Genomic DNA, 21074 nt, shown 5'->3' on the forward strand with positions numbered 1-21074 from the left:
GTGAAAACATTGGGCTGGGAGACACCAGTATCCCGAATCTGTGTCTACGCCTTCCTTATTCTATCTTCCAGGATGATGCAAAATTATCCATGAAGATCAAGCAGGCCAAAGATATCTCCATAAAGATATGTTTTAACCCATATGTTAAGCAACATAGTCTATAACACATCTATATAAGCTAGTCTGGATTTTAGGCACGGGAGAGCAATTGACATATACCAAGCGATGTGAACCATAGCTTTTAAAACGTTTAGATGAGTTGCTTCTAAACATCTTAGAACTTTGTAGATACAAAATTATATGCAATAGAGCAGGATACTCAATACTTATAAAAAAAATTAAGCAGCAGGTACATAATTGCTTCTGTAATTAGCAAATCTGGCTTATATCAAATTGCACCAGTTTGTACTCTACTTGCTAATAACCAGAAAAGCTGAGCAATGGAGTTATTTAAATAATTTATTTCTGCCCTTCTCCTTTACAGAATTGAATGAAACATTGAAAGGTTCTGAACAATTACATAATTCATAATTATTTTTGCTCACCTTCACAAGAAACTTAAATTTTAATTAATATTAAATATTTAAATATTAATCTTATGAGAGGCTAAAGACATAATGGACTCCAATTAAAAGTAGACATCCCAATTATGTTAATTTTACTGTGCTTAACTGTTTTTTAAAAATTTTCATCTCTCATTTTTTTGCTAGTAAATTGTATTCTGTGAGTATGGAATTAAGTAATACATGTTCAAATCTGCTTACAAGATAGCACCAGGCCTTAATTTCAACCGATTCATCAAAGCTACTGCAATAAACAAAAAACCGCAGATTTGAAGAGATCATTGTTCCCAAGTTGCTCTAATATCTTTTACTATATGTTCAACTTTAATTAGAATGGTGAATGATGGGACTTAGTCCTTTTTTTTCCCCAGTTCTGAGGGAAGGTTAGATTTTTATTTTGGTATCGCATCTTGTGAACTAAGAGAACTAAATCCTCTTCTGCTTCCAGAGGCCTTGCCACTTTCTTCATGCTTCTGCCTGCAGCTGGGAAGAGCATCTTCTCTGTGATCTCAAGACAAGTATAGAAATGAGGTACTTAATAAAGGCAAGTTCAGCAGTGAAATCCTTTTCTTCAGCAAAAACAGCTAACATGGTTTAACAGAGGTCTGTTAAATTCATCCACCACTTCAAACTTGGACATCTAAGGACTAGCGCACAGCTGTAACCTTATGTATGTTTGCCTGTTTAGGAGCACATTCAATGGAATATACTGATAGTTCAGAGTAGACATGTATGCGGCGGCTGTGATGTATGCCATCTCAGCTAACAAGCAAAGACTTTATGCCCTGAACAGGTGCCTCGATTGTTGAATGGACTATTATAATTTAAGATTATTCATGACAATTTGTTTTAAAGTAGTTTGGATTGGATTCTAGAATAGTCCCTCAGAAAACATAGAACCCAACTGCTTCAGGATCCTGGGAAAAGGAACTGTTGGAAAAAAAATTACATTCACGTTCTCTTTACTACTCCATGTATTTCAAAGTATTTTGGGAAGTGCATCAGAAATGTTGCATAGTCTTGTTTACACTAGTATGGCTGACCAGCTAGTTGAACGTGTGTGTAAAATGTACTGAATACTACAGCAGATATGTAAGAATCTCAGCTTAAAAGTGTGTGTGTGTGTGTGTGTGTGTGTGTGTGTGTGTACAGTATATACATATATATTGAACACTTTTGATGTCTTATGTTCAATAATTATTCATTCTGAGTAAATGTGCATATGGACATCTGAAAAACTGGTTCATCTAAGATGCTTCATCCAAGGTAATTGGCACAGGTAAGGTCAATGGAATGTTATCTTTAGAATGTTGGATTTGAAGTCATTAAATGTAGCAACTGGTAGTACGAATATCAAAGCGTCGAATTTTGCCGTACAGCTGAGTATTTCTTCCTTACTTCAACTTTACAAATATATAAAGGTAAGAAGTTCCCAATGAAATGGAGAGTCTCCAAGAGCTCTGTTCGCAGAACAATAACCCAGTGATTGGATGCGAGGCTTAAAGGGGCTTTGCTTACAGTAAATTCAGAAGGAACTATTTACAATACAAAGAAAAAGCATTTGGCATTGTTCAGTTTCAATTTGAGGTTATGAGTCAATTTACCATGAGCTAGCTATTCAGAGATATGACATGTAGGAATCAAAAATTATTTGTGATCATCTCCAGGACTTTAGAGGATACTAATGTCAACCAAACCTGTCTTTAAAAAAAGGCAGCTTCTCAACACAAAATCTATATATACAAAACTCACATAATGCCACCGTTCAAAAATTCTGAGGAAAACTATTTTCTCAAATCTCTTTCTCAAATTGACTTCCAAGTGGGTTCATATCGGGAGGTACCATCAGGGTGAGAATTTTTGTAGGAAAAAAAAAGCAAGACCAGAAAAGGAGAGTATTGTTTAAAAAGCCTGGGGTGGCACCTCTAGTTAATTGTCAGTGCAGCGCCAGTGGCATTCCAGGACAACTGGCTTAATAAGTCTAACAACCTACTGAATTCATAATGTTTGGAAGGTTTCCCACAAGTCCTCTTTGGCAGCAGCTGTTTTAGTTGAGGAAAGTGAGATGAAAATCGTCTCATTTATGTTTTGTTCTCTGAGCCAATGCCTGCAAATTAGCAGGACCACCCCAAACTGTCCCAAATATTTCCTTTTCTCTCCTCAAGGCAGCTTCTAGTTGTAGCTCTCTTCCTGCTGAAACAACTTTCTTCACAGCCTGAATGACTTCAGCAGGGCCTGTGGTATATAGCTTAAGCCAAGTGTGCGCTTCTGTCAGAGAATCGTGGTCATCAGATGAGGACAAGATGGAATCTACCAAGCCAATATGAAGAGCATTCTCTGGATCCAGTTTCACAGCACCACTCAACAACTTGAGGGCAGAACTGCTTCCAAGGATTTGGGTAAGCCTGGCAGCTCCTCCCCAGCCTGGCACTAAGCCCATCTGCTTGTGGACAAATCTAATTTCACTTTCGGGAGTCATTAACCTGTCAATAAAAAAAATTGTTTGAAGTGTTGCAATGATGCCATTTTAGCTTCATTTCAATGCAAAGCACAGTTCTAGATAAAGGTTGCTGACAATGAACATCTTTTAATACTAGACACATTCATCAAGCATCAGAAAATAGATTTGCTGCAGTTTTACCCTAAGTAATGCAAAACAAAGAGATTGTTTTCAAAATATCCCCTAATCCAGAGTTTCTAAACATTCTTTAGATCTAATGTTGACATTCTGGTTCACAAATTTATAAAGATCTTAAAGTTCATGTCCATCATAGCATATCTTGCTCAAATATTTTCCTCCTGCTTGTCCTTTTACTTTTGCAAACATTTAAAAATGATAGTTGCAGTGGACAAACACATATTGCACTTTTACAAAGGTGGTACGGTAATTAGATATTGGGGGAAATTATAGTATTATCAATCGTCTCTTTTTCAAGTGAAAATTTAAAAATATGCTGGAAATAACAGAAGAAAGCATACACAATACATATCAAAAGTTTTGACTGATCTTACAGACAAACCAGAATTTGTGGCTGGCAGTGGAGCTGTGGAGACCTAAATGAAAACCTACTCAAGTACTCTCGACAATCCACTGCTGTTTTAGTCCCAAAGTAAGTACGTACAAACTGGTCATCATGAAGTATCTTGAGAGGTCAGATACAAACCCATCCTTTCCAGATTTAAACTTAGAATATATGAAATCATAGATTGATAAAATGTAGAAGTAGAAAGGAACTTTATAGTTGTATCTCCTACAACTACCTGCCCTTTGAAGGCATCCCCTAAACCAGGGGTCTTCAAACTTGGCAACTTTTAAGACTTGTGAACTTCAACTCCCAGAATTCCTCGGCCAGCCATTATCCATTATTCTAGGCAGATTGTTCCATTGTTTAGTAGTTCTTTACCACTGGGAATGTCTTCCTAAAACTCAGCTTGGATCTTTCTTTGTATTTCAAACCACTGGTTGCTGTATTGCAGACAATTTTGTCAGAGAAAAATGTTGCCAATACCTCTCCCATGATAAAGGATCTGAAAACCATGCAACATAGAAACAGTAAAAGCTACTTAACTCATAAGAGAGAAAAGTAAGGGGAGATGTGGTAGTACTCTATAAATGCCCATGAAACTGCAGAGTTTCTACCACATCTCCCTTACTTTTCTCTTTTATGAATTAAGCAGCTTTTACTGTTTCTGTATTGCTTGGTTTTCAGATCCTTTATCATTCTGGCAGCTCTCTTGAATTTATTGTAACTTCATGTCTACTTTAAAATTATTAAAGGTCTGACTTCTCCCCTAGGCCTGGAGGCTGACTGAAGATTAAATCCCTGCTTTGTGGGGCAGGAGTGGAGGTAACTGAATTTGGTTATATGTTAATTTTGGGCTACTCATGGTCTTGTTGCCTTTTTTTTAAAAAAAAGAAACTTTTTCAATTGTAAACCACCTAGAGCTGTCAGGAATCAGGCAACATATAAATAAATAAATGTAGTTCAAGGGAGCTATTACCTCCAATGAACTGGATGCAATGCTTCTGATAAAACCTCAAAATAAACTTCTTTCTCACATTCTGCTGCTGGCCCACTAGCACTTTTAGTTCCTGCTTTCACACACACTCTCACTAAGCCAGATTTTCCCAATCCTAAATCTATGCATTTAAAATTAAAGGGGCCATAAACATCACAGCTGAACATCATCCTACATGGTCAATTTGGCTCAGTGTTCAAATTTGTCAAAATGATTTTGAATTGTGCTTCTGCACTCTAACACATTAGTTTGCCTTGCCCAATGTCATCTGTAGATCTGATAAGCATCCCTTTTATTGCATCAGGTAGATCATTTTTAAATATTTATTTATTTATTTATAATTGAATTTCTATACCACCCTTCTCCCGAAGGACTCAGGGCGGTGTACAGGGCAATAAAAGCACTACAAAAGTTACAAAAGTTAAAAGTAAATTAAATTAATGAAGCCCTAATAATAAATAATTAAAAATACCCCAAACCCTTAAACCAGGCCAGCCTGTTCAAATAAATAGGTTTTCAGATCCCGGCAGAAAGAGCGAAGGTCAGGAGCCATCCGGAGCTCAACCGGTAATTGATTCCAAAGGGCTGGCGCGCTCACAGAGAATGCTGTTGAATGACATTGGGCTGAACACAAAGCTCTGGAAAACTCAGAGTCCTTTCCTTCAGGTATGTGCAGATCCATTTATGAATCCTCTTTGGATATGGTTGTTTAAACAGTTTCAAATCCACCAGACTGTAGTAGTATCTAGTCCACATTTATCCAGTTACTCCACAAAAGCTTCTTCTAATATTTGCTTTTCACCAAAACTCATGCGCAGCCAAAGAGGCAGGCTATGCTTTTTAACAATGCATTGTTTGGTATATGTGTGTACATGTCATCACAGAATTGGGAGGAGCCATTTAGATCATCAAGTTCAGTCCATGCTTAGTTCAGGAATCAGGATTAAAGCATATCCGGCATATGGCCTTTCTAGCCTGTGATCTTCCAGTTGTGCTGAAGGAAGTCTTCTCTCTGTACCTTCCCCTGCATAACTACACTTAACACTGTGCATGTCTTTGCTAAATAAAACAAGACTGGAGACTTTAAATAAAAATCCTGAGTTAATCCAACTCTGAGGATGACTCCTGTCTCCCTGCCTTTCCATATCTAAGAGAGAGAGAACTTCTGTGGCTCTTTTCATCACCTTGATCTCTCAGCTAAAGACACAGCCACAGGAAGACAAATAGAAATATCAACTCCACTCCTTCTGCACGAAGGCTAGATGACTGTAGTAACATGCTCTTCATCTCATCTAACCAAGCTCAACATTAAACAGAAACCTATTTATTCACTCAGTTGTTAAAGAGGAAATCATATTACACATTAGGAAAATAGTACAAACTTTCAACAGACTGATATTAATCTCTTTCGTCAAAAACTTCATATCCAAATGAAATGAGGACATAAAGCCTTATATTGAGCAGCTGGCACACTAAAATATCAATCCAATTCATTGTTGACTGTAATAAAGCAAGGGCACCTCTCTGGGTTTAGCAGCAAGCTAAAAGCCATGTTCTACTGGTGAAAGCTACAATTAGAAAATGCATTTACGGTATGAAGTGGGTGATTCAAAAGAAGCAGTTCAGTTGATTGTATTGAAATCTAATAAATGTATGAAAGTGAATAGTATTGAAAAATGTATCCAGAAAAATATAGGGATCTCAAAATCTCTCCAAATATAGTATCTGAAATCCAGCGTGGATGGAGGAGATTCATAAAACCAAAGTACAACCTAATATAGTACGTGACATGCATAACACAGACAACATACACACATGAAGGGATTGTAATATCACAACAGCAAGCATAACTTCTTGGTCTTGAATTAATTTAAACTGACCCAGACAGTGATGAACACTGAAAAGAAGGCTAATATTTCATGTAGTTAGTAGGAAAAAAAGGTAGGCCATACAAAGCATTTAACTGAAATAAGTTATACTTCAGAAAGGAAACTGGATAGCTTGCAGTATTTGTAAGTAGAACAGGATAGGCAAAATTTGCTATGAGTAATAATGGATGGGGAGTTAATCTATACCTTTGAAAAGTAGTAGGAAATGTTTAATTGCAACTATAGTCAAGACTCTGCTTTTTATCACACCTTCATGGAATTATACTGTCAGTCTTTTTTGTGCTTTTTTTAAAAGGGGAGGGAAAAATACAATGTACCATACAATCCTGAAGCTAATATCACTCTGCAGAAGAGAATTAGCACAGTCCCTAGGAAGCTAATGACATTGCTACAGTGTGTTGGAATGGAACCAAAGACCAGAATAGGCATGCCAGTGTAAATATCTACTTCTGACAATAGCTACATGTCTCCACAGTTCATATCTTCTTCAACATTTGCTTGTGTGGTGCTTGGGATTGTGGAGTGATGCAGTTTTATGGTGAAAAGGGCATATGGGTTGGAAAAAAGCGAGGACACAAAATTAAGCCACAGGAGGAGGCTTCACATGAGAGGCAAGTATTAAAAGTATGGGACCAATATCAAAATCATCAGGGAAGAAGACAAAGCCTGAGAACAGATAATTGTACGATTTGACAAAAGAGTCTGGCAGGACTAACACCTGCATCCTGTCACATTTACCATTCAAAGGCCTGGCCACAGATTTCCTGTTTGGTTTGTTCAGACTCTTTATTTCCTTTTATACAGGGGAGCTCAAAGCATTTTATAATAATGACTTATTTTAAAAATAGACAAATTATGAATATAGGGGACCCAGGTGACAAAAGAGATTGCAGGCAGAAATGTATGCTAAGTACTACATCAAGTAACAATGGCCCGAATAAGGTAATGTCTCTACATTTTAAAGGCCTCTAATGATGGATTTTATCTGGCCTTTAAAAAAAGGAGAGCCACCAGTGAAAAGACTATCATCCATCCATTCATCCATGTCTGTCTGTCTGTCTGTCTGTCTGTCTGTCTGTCTGTCTGTCTGTCTGTCTGTCTGTCTATCTATCTATCTATCTATCTATCTATCTATCTATCTATCTATCTATCTATCTATCTATCTATCTATCTATCTTCTAGAGCTACTTGTATAGTTACCAATCTCAGAAAGTGACTCTGGGCAGTGTACATATAGAACTATGCTTTGGACTTACAGATTGTTGCAAGGCAAATGGCATTTATATTAAATCAGGGCAAATCAGCCTCCTGCCCCCCCCCCCTTTCTCAGCCTCCTATAAACAAACAGTTGGGCCAGAAGAGGACAAGAAACCTCTGGTAAGCTGAGCATCACTTCTACGGTTGGCATGGATACACAGAGCTGTGCCTACATATGAGCATATGAATATACCTCTATTCAAATCTTCCTTTCCTACCATTCTTGCCAAGTATGTGTGTGTTCATACATACAGTGTGTGTGTGTGTGTGTGTGTGTGTGTGTGTGTGATACACACACACACACACAGAGACTCTCTCTCTCTCTCTCTCTCTCTCTCTCTCTCTCTCTCTCTCTCTCTCTCTCTCTCTCTCTCTCTCTCATATATAGGTACACACACACACACACACACACTACATATATAAATGCACATAAAATCCACCTGGTCTTTTTCCAGTTGTGGGAAGATTAAGACATAATTTTAAAAAAAAGAACTCAGGAGAAAGACAGCAAGGAGGGCATACAACTTTAGGGAATTAAGTATATTTAAATTTAAGGTTTGGGAATGGGAATTAGGAGAATGTGCCAAAAGTTTACACAAATCTCTACCCTAGTTCAGTACACATGGATGATATCATCTGCACTATAGAAATAGAAGAAGCATGAATTGTGATGGGTGCAGAGGGACATGCCACAGTACCTCCTGTTTAAATTGTATTTCCAGCAACTAAGACCCAAACTGGCATATCTTAGTACTGCACCCAAACCTTCAAACTTGGGTCATATTTGTAGGCTTTGAGTGGGGAAAAAACCCATCTAGCTTGCCTGAACGTCTATATTACTGTCCCACAGTATATGGATGTGTTCATGAAGCTACCAGTAATCAAGCTTGACTCAAAGGAGACTATGTTAAAACACACAAATATAGATGTAATTTTGGCAATGGAACGAATTACCTAGAGCAGGGGTAGGCAACCTTGGCTCTTTTATGACTTATAGACTTCAACTCCCAGAATTCCTGAGTCAGCTGTGCTATGCTGACTCAGGAATTCTGGGAGTTGAAGTCCATGAGTCATAAAAGAGCCGAGGTTGCCTACCCCTGACCTAGACGAATACTGTTTTGTTTTTTGTTTTCCTAAACAGTAAAAGCTGTTCAATAATCATTCAGAGTGTTCTAACTTCTGATTTCATCTACTGAATAAAAGTCTAAACTGAAGGCCTTATTCAATTCTAAAGCTCTACGGCTGTATGAAAGAATTATAGTGTGTTAACACTGGCACAGAATTACTGTATACATTTCTGTTGCTTAATGGTTACAAATCACAATGGCTATATATTATTTCCAATATCGTAGACCCTTGGTCTCTGAATGCCAGTTGCCGGGGAGCATAAACAACAGGATGTTATTGATTTCCTATTTGGGTTAAATCTTCCTAACACATCTGGAAGGCCAATGTGGAACAGTATGCTGAAAAGACAGGCATTCTGCCCAACTCAGTCAGTTTTTTGTACATTTTTACAAGTTCAGGAAGGGGCTACCTAAATGATACCGCTTTTACCCCAGTTTATTACTAGTTGCGCCAAGATGAATTTTAAAAATATCAAAATTACTGTAAAGCCAGATCTTTAGCTAGGAGAAGAATTAAAATGTTGTAAATCAAGATTCCATAAAATCCTATAAATTATACCGTGTTTCGTGACTGATATTAAATTTGTGGGTCTAAAGCAAAGGGGGTAGGCTGTGTGTGTGTGTATTTGAAGGGGGAAGAAAGCTGAAGAAATTTCTGCAGTGAGTTGTTGGCATCTGACCTTGTTCAGAGCCACATATTCTAATTAGGGCTTTTTGCCAGATTTGTATTATGTGAGCTACCTAATTACATAGACTGAAGTACAAGGAATTACATATGATCTTATGTTCCAAATTCCAATCACTTGTACTTGCTAAAAGGAAAAGGAAAAGATGGGTGGAATGGGAGAATTGTGAACAATGACCAAAGAAAAAAGGTACCCAAAACTAACCCTATGTCTTGCAGACATTGATGCAACTGAGTTAATGCAGAACATGTGGTAACTGAAGGTATTTGGTATTCCTCACAAAACATTCTCCGTGTGAAATTTACAACCTTACAAGAAACACAGATATAATTCTTATTATACTTAACATATGACTGCTTGTTCTGAATATTGTATTCCATAAATAAATGTATATTTGCTACTGTACAGGGAGTGCAGAATTATTAGGCAAGTTGTATTTTTGAGGATTAATTTTATTATTGAACAACAACCATGTTCTCAATGAACCCAAAAAACTCATTAATATCAAAGCTGAATATTTTTGGAAGTAGTTTTTAGTTTGTTTTTAGTTATAGCTATTTTAGGGGGATATCTGTGTGTGCAGGTGACTATTACTGTGCATAATTATTAGGCAACTTAACAAAAAACAAATATATACCCATTTCAATTATTTATTTTTACCAGTGAAACCAATATAACATCTCAACATTCACAAATATACATTTCTAACATTCAAAAACATAACAAAAACAAATCAGTGACCAATATAGCCACCTTTCTTTGCAAGGACACTCAAAAGCCTGCCATCCATGGATTCTGTCAGTGTTTTGATCTGTTCACCATCAACATTGCGTGCAGCAGCAACCACAGCCTCCCAGACACTGTTCAGAGAGGTGTACTGTTTTCCCTCCTTGTAAATCTCACATTTGATGATGGACCACAGGTTCTCAATGGGGTTCAGATCAGGTGAACAAGGAGGCCATGTCATTAGATTTCCTTCTTTTATACCCTTTCTTGCCAGCCACGCTGTGGAGTACTTGGACGCGTGTGATGGAGCATTGTCCTGCATGAAAATCATGTTTTTCTTGAAGGATGCAGACTTCTTCCTGTACCACTGCTTGAAGAAGGTGTCTTCCAGAAACTGGCAGTAGGACTGGGAGTTGAGCTTGACTCCATCCTCAACCCGAAAAGGCCCCACAAGCTCATCTTTGATGATACCAGCCCAAACCAGTACTCCACCTCCACCTTGCTGGCGTCTGAGCCGGACTGGAGCTCTCTGCCCTTTACCAATCCAGCCACGGGCCCATCCATCTGGCCCATCAAGACTCACTCTCATTTCATCAGTCCATAAAACCTTAGAAAAATCAGTCTTGAGATATTTCTTGGCCCAGTCTTGACGTTTCAGCTTGTGTGTCTTGTTCAGTGGTGGTCGTCTTTCAGCCTTTCTTACCTTGGCCATGTCTCTGAGTATTGCACACCTTGTGCTTTTGGGCACTCCAGTGATGTTGCAGCTCTGAAATATGGCCAAACTGGTGGCAAGTGGCATCTTGGCAGCTGCACGCTTGACTTTTCTCAGTTCATGGGCAGTTATTTTGCGCCTTGGTTTCTCCACACGCTTCTTGCGACCCTGTTGACTATTTTGAATGAAACGCTTGATTGTTCGATGATCACGCTTCAGAAGCTTTCCAATTTTAAGAGTGCTGCATCCCTCTGCAAGATATCTCACTATTTTTGACTTTTCTGAGCCTGTCAAGTCCTTCTTTTGACCCATTTTGCCAAAGGAAAGGAAGTTGCCTAATAATTATGCACACCTGATACAGGGCGTTGATGTCATTAGACCACACCCCTTCTCATTACAGAGATGCACATCACCTAATATGCTTAATTGGTAGTAGGCTTTCGAGCCTATACAGCTTGGAGTAAGACAACATGCATAAAGAGGATGATGTGGTCAAAATACTCATTTGCCTAATAATTCTGCACTCCCTGTAATTATCTGATATTCTGATCTGGTTGAAAATCTATGCTCTAAATCAATGATGGTGAAACTTTTAGACACTGAGTGCCCAAACTGTGACCCAAAACCCAGTTATGTATAGTCGGGTGCCAAGTGGGTGTGGCCCATTGGGTGGACGTTGCCCACTGGGTGGTTGTGGCTGCGCTGTAACGGCAGACTGGGTGGGACTAAAAAGTTCAATCAATTAATTCCAACTTTGCGAGATCTTTTTTTTCCCCCGGGAGAAGTTGAAATTGATTGCTTGAATAAATCTTTTTTTTTTTTGCACACGGCAACAGGAGGCCTAAACCGAAAAGGTTTTATAAAAGCCAGCTGAAGGCCTAGGACTAGGGCGACAGTGTGTGTGCCCACAGAGAGGACTCTGCATGCCACCAGTGATACACGTCCCATAAGTTCCCCACCATGGACTTAGGGTTAGGGTTAGGTCACCATGAACTCAGAGCAAAATGGACATCACCAACCAACTCGGAATACTTCGGTATGGTTAGAAGGGCACTTACTTTTCTAGCCTGCCCTATGTGTTTCCTGGTAAAATACATGGGAAAATCCCATTGGAGGAAAATTCCACGTAGGGTTAGGGTTAGGTCGCCATGAAATCATAGAGCAAAATGGATATCACCAACAAACTCGGAGTGCTTGGGTATGGTTAGGAGGGCACTTACCTTTCTAGGCTGGCCTATCTATGTTTCCGGGTAAAATACATGGGAAAATCCCATTGGAAGAAAATTCCACTTAGCGTTAGGGTTAGGTCACCATCAACTCATAGAACAAAATGGACATCGCCAACAAACCTGGAGTGCTTGGGTATGGTTAGAAGGGCACTTACTTTTCTAGGCTGCCTTATATATGCTTCCTGGTAAAATACATGGGAAAATCCCATTTGAGGAAAATTCCACGTAGGGTTAGGGTTAGGTCGCCATGAACTCATAGAGCAAAATGGACATCGCCTACAAACCAGGAGTGGTTGGGTATGGTTAGGAGGGCACTTACTTTTCTAGCCTGCCCTATCTATGTTTCCTGGCAAAATACATGGGAAAATCTCATTGGAGAGAAAATTCCACTTAGGGTTAGGTCACCATGAACTCATAGAGAAAAAAGGACATAGCGATTTTTTTTTTGCACACGGTGGAGGCCTAAAGCAAGAAGGTTTTATAAAACCCAGCTGAAGGCCTAGGACTGGGGTGACGGTGCGTGTGCCAACAGAGAGGGCTCTGCGTACCACCTGTGGCACAAATGCCATAGGTTCGCCACCCCCCTCTAAATATATAAAAAGGGAAATTTTTATCCCCTTGCAAAGCTTTATAGGTTGCAGATTGATTTGAATAGGCCAGGTATACTTGATCAATGTCCTCCAGAAGACAAAATCTCATTGGAATATCTCAGGCAGGTATTTATGATAAGCTTAACCCACCTGCAAGGAAGGGAGTTTGGGGCACCTGAGACACAGCATGGGCTATGCAGAGGGACATCAATAAGGGCACCTGGGATATGGGTTATTGGCATGTAACAACCTAGAAAGGTGCATGTAACATGTCCCAAAGGTCCTTTTTCAAAAGGCAACTGGACTGTCTTTGTTTTTTCTCTTGAAGACGTTTTGCTTCTCATCCAAGAAGCATCTTCATTTCTAACTGAATTATTGGAAATGGAAGGATTTATATTCCTTTTGAAAAAGCACCTTTGGGACAACCATGACTTGGATGACTGAGAATCTCCATAGACATTCTGCATTAAAATAAGGACTTGAAAGAGACTTTCTATTTTACTATTAACAGACAGTTTTAGCGACCTAGACAAAAGAAACAGGAGGACATGGAAGGCAAATTTCAGCTGGTATACTTAGGAAATATGAAGGGAAGCTTGTGTAATGGAGAATGTTAGGTTACTGCAGTTTAAGTGTATTGCTTTTAAACAACAAATATCTAATTCTCAGGCCTATAACCACAATGCATGAATCAGTCAAATAAAAATAGTGGAGGACATTGCTTAACATTTTTAAAATAACTATAACTAAATGGAATATGAGTTCTAAATTATATAACTAAATGGGGTAATGCACCTCTTGTTAGAGTTCTCTTAGGTTAGTGTTTTACAATATAAGATTAAATAATCAAACAGTTAAAAAGTAAAGTGCACACATTAAAATATACCTTGAAACCAGTGATGGGATTCAGCCAGTTTGCACCACTTTGGCCAAACCGGTAGCTACTTTTTTTGTTGCCCAAGCCCAGAATGGACTTCTGGAAGCGGCATCCACACAGAGAACCGGTTGTTCACATATTTGAATCCCACCACTGCTTGAAACAGATAGATAGATAGATAGATAGATAGATAGATAGATAGATAGATAGATAGATAGATAGATAGATGATAGATAGATAGATAGATAGATAGATAGATAGATAGATAGATAGATAGGCAGGCAGACTGACAGACAGACAGACAGACAGACAGACAGACAGACAGACAGACAGACAGACAGATGATATAATAACAGAACTAAAGAAAAATAGTAAAATACCGTATATCAGAACAGAAGAATAGGCTTTTTAGGACAAGAAAAAAGTAAGAGGTAAGATAACACTGGATTTGCTATCACATTTTCTTTTAGGACAATTTGGGGAGGAAATATCATCTGAATGGGCCCCCAGAATGTAATGCTTTGAAGCTTACCTGAAATCACATGCTGTAGTTAATTCTGCTCCCCCACCTAGAGCTTTCCCTTGAACCAATGCAGCTGTGATTAGAGGCAACCTACATAACAGGAGAAACAATTCAAATATTACAAACCTGAAAACACCCAACATTACACAAATATAGATTGACCTATTCATCTCAAATAAATTATCGAGCAATTCAATGCACATGATCTGTGAAGATATTTCAGTGAGGTTGAAACCCACCCCCACTAGAAATCCACAGTTAGCACCAAAAGTCTGAAATCTTTTTCAGATAATGTTAAGGATGGAACCAATCTATCTGCATTAATTTTAATATTGCTTCTCAGTTTTGTAGCAAATCACTTGCCCTAAACTTGATTCAGGAAACAGTATCGGAATGGGGCTGTACAATCAAAACCAACAAAATTAGATTGTGAGAAAGATTTTTAATAAAACTTAAGAAATTGCTGAAAATGTGTTTGTTAAAGAAAACAAAACTCTTCTCCATGGTTCTGTAAGAACAATTAGATATGTTAATTTTATTCAATGTGGGAAGACAATAGTGAAGATAAGTGATCCCAAGAAATAATATCCTTACTATACAATTCTCAATATTTGCATTCACATTTCAGTAATATTTCCTTTGAGAAACCTGTTTATATATTTTTAGATTAAAAATCTATTCAAGGTCCCTTTCATCAAATACATTCTGAATATATGCTGCAATAATGCATATTTTTTCTAAACATACTCATAATCTTGATGTAAGCATTAATTAATCCAAGGAAGGCTGGAAATACATCATGGAATACTTGATCCATCCAATCAAAACATGTAGAGTAAGTCTGCTGAGGATCCCAGCCCATGAGTTCTAAAGCAAAGTGTAAGCCTATAGTAACCCAATAGTCACTCTTCACCACAGTCATCCCAAAACTCTAAAAATATGCTGTTATAATAAAGCTATTCTTTATTATTGCTTTGTTTTAATGTGGGTTAGGAGTTTCTAAGGATCTCTCTCCTCAAGTCTCTATTAACTGGAGAATACATATACTGTGGCACAAGTAAATAAATATGAGAACTTCCCTAAATTATTTGTGAATATATCCAAAAATTAATACACTTTTTCCTTCCATTTTTAAATTACTGGAGTGCAAATGGACAAAAAATGTGACTTTTAGCAACAGATACAAAATTCAATTTTAGGGGGATTTTTTTAGATGGCTCAGTGGGTTAGGACGCTGAGCTTGTCAATCAGATGGTCGGCAGTTTGGCGGGTTGAATCCCGAGTGCCGCGTAGCAGAGTGAGCACCTGTTACTCGCCCCAGCTTCTGCCAACCTAGCAGTTCGAAAGCACGTAAAAAATGCAAGTAGAAAAATAGGGACCATTACGGTGGGAAGGTAACAGCGTTCCGTGCGCCTTTGGCGTCTAGTCATGACGGCCACATGACCACGGAGATGTCCTCGGACAAGCGCTGGCTCTTCGGCTTTGAAACGGAGATGAGCACCGGCCCCTAGAGTTGGAAACGACTAGCACGCATGTGCGGGGGAACCTTTACCTTTACCTTATCAAAACCTAGCCACACAAACACAAAAATAAGAATACACACTTCACAGAAAGACAGTGTTAAAGTAATTTTCAACTGAATTTCCAATTCAGATGGCTTTTGTCCTTGGGAGATTGAGGGTCATCTTGTCCTTTATACAGGGAGTGCAGAATTATTAGGCAAGTTGTATTTTTGAGGATTAATTTTATTATTGAACAACAACCATGTTCTCAATGAACCCAAAAAACTCATTAATATCAAAGCTGAATATTTTTGGAAGTAGTTTTTAGTTTGTTTTTAGTTATAGCTATTTTAGGGGGATATCTGTGTGTGCAGGTGACTATTACTGTGCATAATTATTAGGCAACTTAACAAAAAACAAATATATACCCATTTCAATTATTTATTTTTACCAGTGAAACCAATATAACATCTCAACATTCACAAATATACATTTCTGACATTCAAAAACATAACAAAAACAAATCAGTGACCAATATAGCCACCTTTCTTTGCAAGGACACTCAAAAGCCTGCCATCCATGGATTCTGTCAGTGTTTTGATCTGTTCACCATCAACATTGCGTGCAGCAGCAACCACAGCCTCCCAGACACTGTTCAGAGAGGTGTACTGTTTTCCCTCCTTGTAAATCTCACATTTGATGATGGACCACAGGTTCTCAATGGGGTTCAGATCAGGTGAACAAGGAGGCCATGTCATTAGATTTCTTTCTTTTATACCCTTTCTTGCCAGCCACGCTGTGGAGTACTTGGACGCGTGTGATGGAGCATTGTCCTGCATGAAAATCATGTTTTTCTTGAAGGATGCAGACTTCTTCCTGTACCACTGCTTGAAGAAGGTGTCTTCCAGAAACTGGCAGTAGGACTGGGAGTTGAGCTTGACTCCATCCTCAACCCGAAAAGGCCCCACAAGCTCATCTTTGATGATACCAGCCCAAACCAGTACTCCACCTCCACCTTGCTGGCGTCTGAGTCGGACTGGAGCTCTCTGCCCTTTACCAATCCAGCCACGGGCCCATCCATCTGGCCCATCAAGACTCACTCTCATTTCATCAGTCCATAAAACCTTAGAAAAATCAGTCTTGAGATATTTCTTGGCCCAGTCTTGACGTTTCAGCTTGTGTGTCTTGTTCAGTGGTGGTCGTCTTTCAGCCTTTCTTACCTTGGCCATGTCTCTGAGTATTGCACACCTTGTGCTTTTGGGCACTCCAGTGATGTTGCAGCTCTGAAATATGGCCAAACTGGTGGCAAGTGGCATCTTGGCAGCTGCACGCTTGACTTTTCTCAGTTCATGGGCAGTTATTTTGCGCCTTGGTTTCTCCACACGCTTCTTGCGACCCTGTTGACTATTTTGAATGAAACGCTTGATTGTTCGATGATCACGCTTCAGAAGCTTTGCAATTTTAAGAGTGCTGTATCCCTCTGCAAGATATCTCACTCTTTTTGACTTTTCTGAGCCTGTCAAGTCCTTCTTTTGACCCATTTTGCCAAAGGAAAGGAAGTTGCCTAATAATTATGCACACCTGATACAGGGCGTTGATGTCATTAGACCACACCCCTTCTCATTACAGAGATGCACATCACCTAATATGCTTAATTGGTAGTAGGCTTTCGAGCCTAGACAGCTTGGAGTAAGACAACATGCATAAAGAGGATGATGTGGTCAAAATACTCATTTGCCTAATAATTCTGCACTCCCTGTATATGATGGTATGTCTTGGCCCAGCCCTTCAGCACAGCACAACATTAATTTACTGAGCATTTTCTTCTAATTCTCTTTACTGTGTACTGTCTCGATGTACTTCATTGGTCCACTGTGTACTGTCTCATAATTCTTGTGTTATCTTGAACAGGAATTGCTCAATGCTTTTTATCGAGTCCATGGAAGTGATAAACCTACAACTTGTTAAAGAAATGTACTAAATGATGGGAATGGGATTAAATGTCAAAGACCCACAATGTTTTCCATATCGCCAAGTAACCAGATCAAATGGTTCACCAACAGCCTTCATAAAACTGAAGTCAGAAATCTGATATATAATTTGAGAGAAATATGGATCCCTGATCACCACAACATATAGTAAAACATGCTGAAGAGTAGAATCTACTTATGTGGGAGCCTGGAGGTAATAGATGGTGGATTAAACACATGTTTTCTTCCTTGCATGTGTTCCATTCATGGATTTACGTAGGTTGCAAAAAGGAGATTTGCCAAATTTTCAAGATGATTGACTTCTATGCCAGGGAAGATGGATTTGTAGGAGTTGGGTATGTATATTTTATAAGACCTCAATACTTCTTAGTTTCTGGAATTTGATGTCTACAAAGAGCATATTCCCAAGTAGCAATTAAAAAAAGAGCCTAAATCAACAAATTCTAAAAAAAAAATCAGTCATTTTTTATAAGAATCAATTATTCTGTTCCCAAATATTTCTGGATCTGCCAGTATTAGATAAATGCTGAAATTTCATATATACCTTCAATTTTTTATAAGAATCAATTATTCTGTTCCCAAATATTTTTGGATCTACCAGTATTAGATAAATGCTGAAATTTCATATATACCTTCATATATTTTGAGGGGGAAAATACACTAAATAGAAGTATTACCTCATGAGTCTGGTTAAGATGTTTTGCATGAACATACACATATTCATCCCATCCTAGAAAACAGAGAAACAAAGTATCAAGAAATATTCTAACAATAAAAAATAGAAGAAGCTGCTTTGTATCTTTAGTGTTTAAGTATCTTAGTTCTCAAACACGCGAAGAATACATTTCTCAAACAATCTGCTCCATTTATTCATCCTTTACAGAATAACTTTTCAAGGAGCCTGGGTTCTTGTTGAAAGAGAAGTATGGAGGGAGAGTACGTTTCTTCTCCTATTCCTATTGCAAACAATTTGATAAAAATTAGGTCCATCGGTTACCATAGCTGGCTGGGGAATTCTGGGAGTTGAAGTCCACGCATCTTCAAGTTCCTAAGGTTGGGAAACACTGCCTTAGACTTATATACTGCTTCACAGTGCTTCACAGCCCTCTCTAAGTTGTTTACAGAGTCAGCACATTGCCCCCAACAATTTGGGTCCTCATTTTACCAATCTCAGAAGGATGGAAGGCTGAATCAACCTTGAGCCAGTGAGAATCGAACTGCCAAGCTGCAGGCAGCCAACAGTCAGCAGAAGTAGCCTGCAGTGCTGCATTCTAATCACTGCGCCACCAGTGGTTAGTGAAAGGCCGCAACACAGCGCCTTTGCAATAAGCCAAATTCCAAGCTGCAGAAACCTGTAAACTCCCTCATTAACTCCTCAAAACATCACTTGTCAGTCATTTCCTTTAACGTTATTGCTTTGTTGGCTAGCAAACTAGTCAAACGGGCCGGCTGGTCAGCTGTCGGTGTATGATAATGGGTGAAAGGTTATGCCTTATGCCAATGAGTTCTATGCGATATGATTTCGTTCTCCTGTGCTTCCAGTTTACTTCTAAACTATGGTCTGATGTCAAATCCAAACTGAGTAAGTTATATTCTGCCCTTACCTCTGCAGTGGGCAAACTATTCTGAGCGTAATGGCCAAGCAGCCTACGAGTGGTCGTTTAGCAACCACAGTTGGGATTGGGAGCTCTGTTGTAGAGCAAAGCAGTTGATAAGTGGGAAATCACATGACAGCAATTATGTTTTCCTTTTCCTTACTCCTGCACCCTTTGGAAAGCTCACACGGGTGCTGGGATAATTAGCAAAAAAAGGGAATTAATGTTTCTACAGGTAACTCAACTTATGACCATTTACTCTGCAACCATTTAAAAAATGGGCTTGTGACTGGGTCCCCAAAGTTACGAATGCTGCAGCACCCGTGGGTACATAATCAAAATTAGGGTGCCTGGCAACTCCCTTAGGAAAGCAGGATCGCTTCAGCTCCTGCCACTGCCTCTCTCCCCTCTCTGCCATCTAAATGCTTTTGGTCCCCTGTGCTTCCTGGCCCCGGCCACTCTAGTTGACCATTGCCATCTTTTCGCTCCCGCTGATGACCATGTCCAATCTGGTCCTTTCGGAGGCCATGCCAGACCTTCCAGAGACCATGTGCAGCTTTGTCCAAATCTTGGGCAACCTTCTCACAAGGCTTTGTTATCATATATGTAGTAACAAATTTTCTTTCAAGCTCTTTATTCATCAAACCTTCAAGGAACCTTAAAGGAGTGCATTAATAAATTGATTGTTTGATTGACTGATTGACTGACTGACTGACTGACTGACTGACTGAATGAATGAATGAATGAATGAATGAATGAATGAATGAATGAATCCTCCTTGCAAGGCTCTGAAGCCTTCCAAATAGGCTGCAAGTTGTTTAGACAAGACCGTCAGCATTTTGGAGAATGGCACAAATGGCCTTGGGAATAAGGACTGACGTGACCAGCAGCTGCTTTACAAAGGGCCAGGCTGGGCAGGCCCCAGCAGCAATGGCAGAATGAAGAAGATGGTGAAGGTTAGCTAGTATGGCAGAGCGCAGGGCAGCAGAGGTCTCGGAGTGCAGGGCAGGATGTGCAGCTGGGCCAGGGTGGTTGGCCTGGGGCTTCCAGGGGCAGTTGGAGCTTCCTGGGAGGCAGGAGGAAGCTTCTTCACACCGTACCATTAGGGCTTCCCTGACATTTGGCATTCACAGTGCCTTATGCTGCACGACTGGGCTAGACTGGGGTAGCTGAAGCTCCCAGGGGCAGGGGCAGCTTTGTGCTGGCTACAGCTTAGGGAATTCTTGCAGCCCCAAAGCCACAGAACAGCAAAAAGTCCCTGAGCTGCAGTGTATTTTCTCCCTGGCCTCCCTTTGCTTACATCGCACTACAACTCATGCCAGGCCTGTTTTGGACCTCCCAAGCCCACCCCCGTACTCCTGCGCACTTACAATCCTCCGTACTCCTAGTTTGGCACTCCCTCTGCTTCCCACTTAACCAGCTGTGTGTCTGGACTTACAAAGGCAACCAGGACTATTGGGATTGCCACTGCTAGGTAAAGTATGTCTCACTTTACAACTGCATTGGTTAGCGATGGAAATTCTAGTCCCAGTTATGTTCTTAAGTCAAGGACTTGCGGAGGGAGGGAGGGAGGGAGGGAGGGAGGGAGGGAGGGAGAAAGAAAGAGCACGTGTGTTTCAGTGAAACCCGGATGATGGTAACTGCACAATTTAATGACTTAAGAGAGCATATCTACATTAACTCTATTTTGCAAACCGAGCCTACAGCAGCAGGGATCAGAACAGACTTGAGGCCAAGGTGCAAAGCCTTCCTGAACAAATAAACAGAACAGATTTCTTTCTTGCTCA

General features: G+C 39.6%; 1 protein-coding gene across 1 annotated transcript in view; it reads right to left on the reverse strand.

Moving 5' to 3' along the window:
- Positions 1 to 444: 444 nt before the first annotated feature.
- The window catches only part of ECHDC1 (ethylmalonyl-CoA decarboxylase 1), a 22720-nt gene continuing 2090 nt past the window's right edge, over positions 445 to 21074 (reverse strand). Inside the window, exons 3-5 of the mRNA XM_083348781.1 lie at positions 18370 to 18422; positions 14209 to 14289; positions 445 to 3046 (exon numbers count right to left, since the gene is read on the reverse strand). Of these exons, the coding sequence (XP_083204907.1) occupies positions 2641 to 3046; positions 14209 to 14289; positions 18370 to 18422 (540 nt within the window). The 3' untranslated portion in view covers positions 445 to 2640. The remainder of the gene's footprint in view (positions 3047 to 14208; positions 14290 to 18369; positions 18423 to 21074) is intronic.

Source organism: Vipera ursinii (assembly GCF_947247035.1).
Source record: "Vipera ursinii genome assembly, chromosome: 1".
Classification (NCBI taxonomy): Eukaryota; Metazoa; Chordata; class Lepidosauria; order Squamata; family Viperidae; genus Vipera; species Vipera ursinii.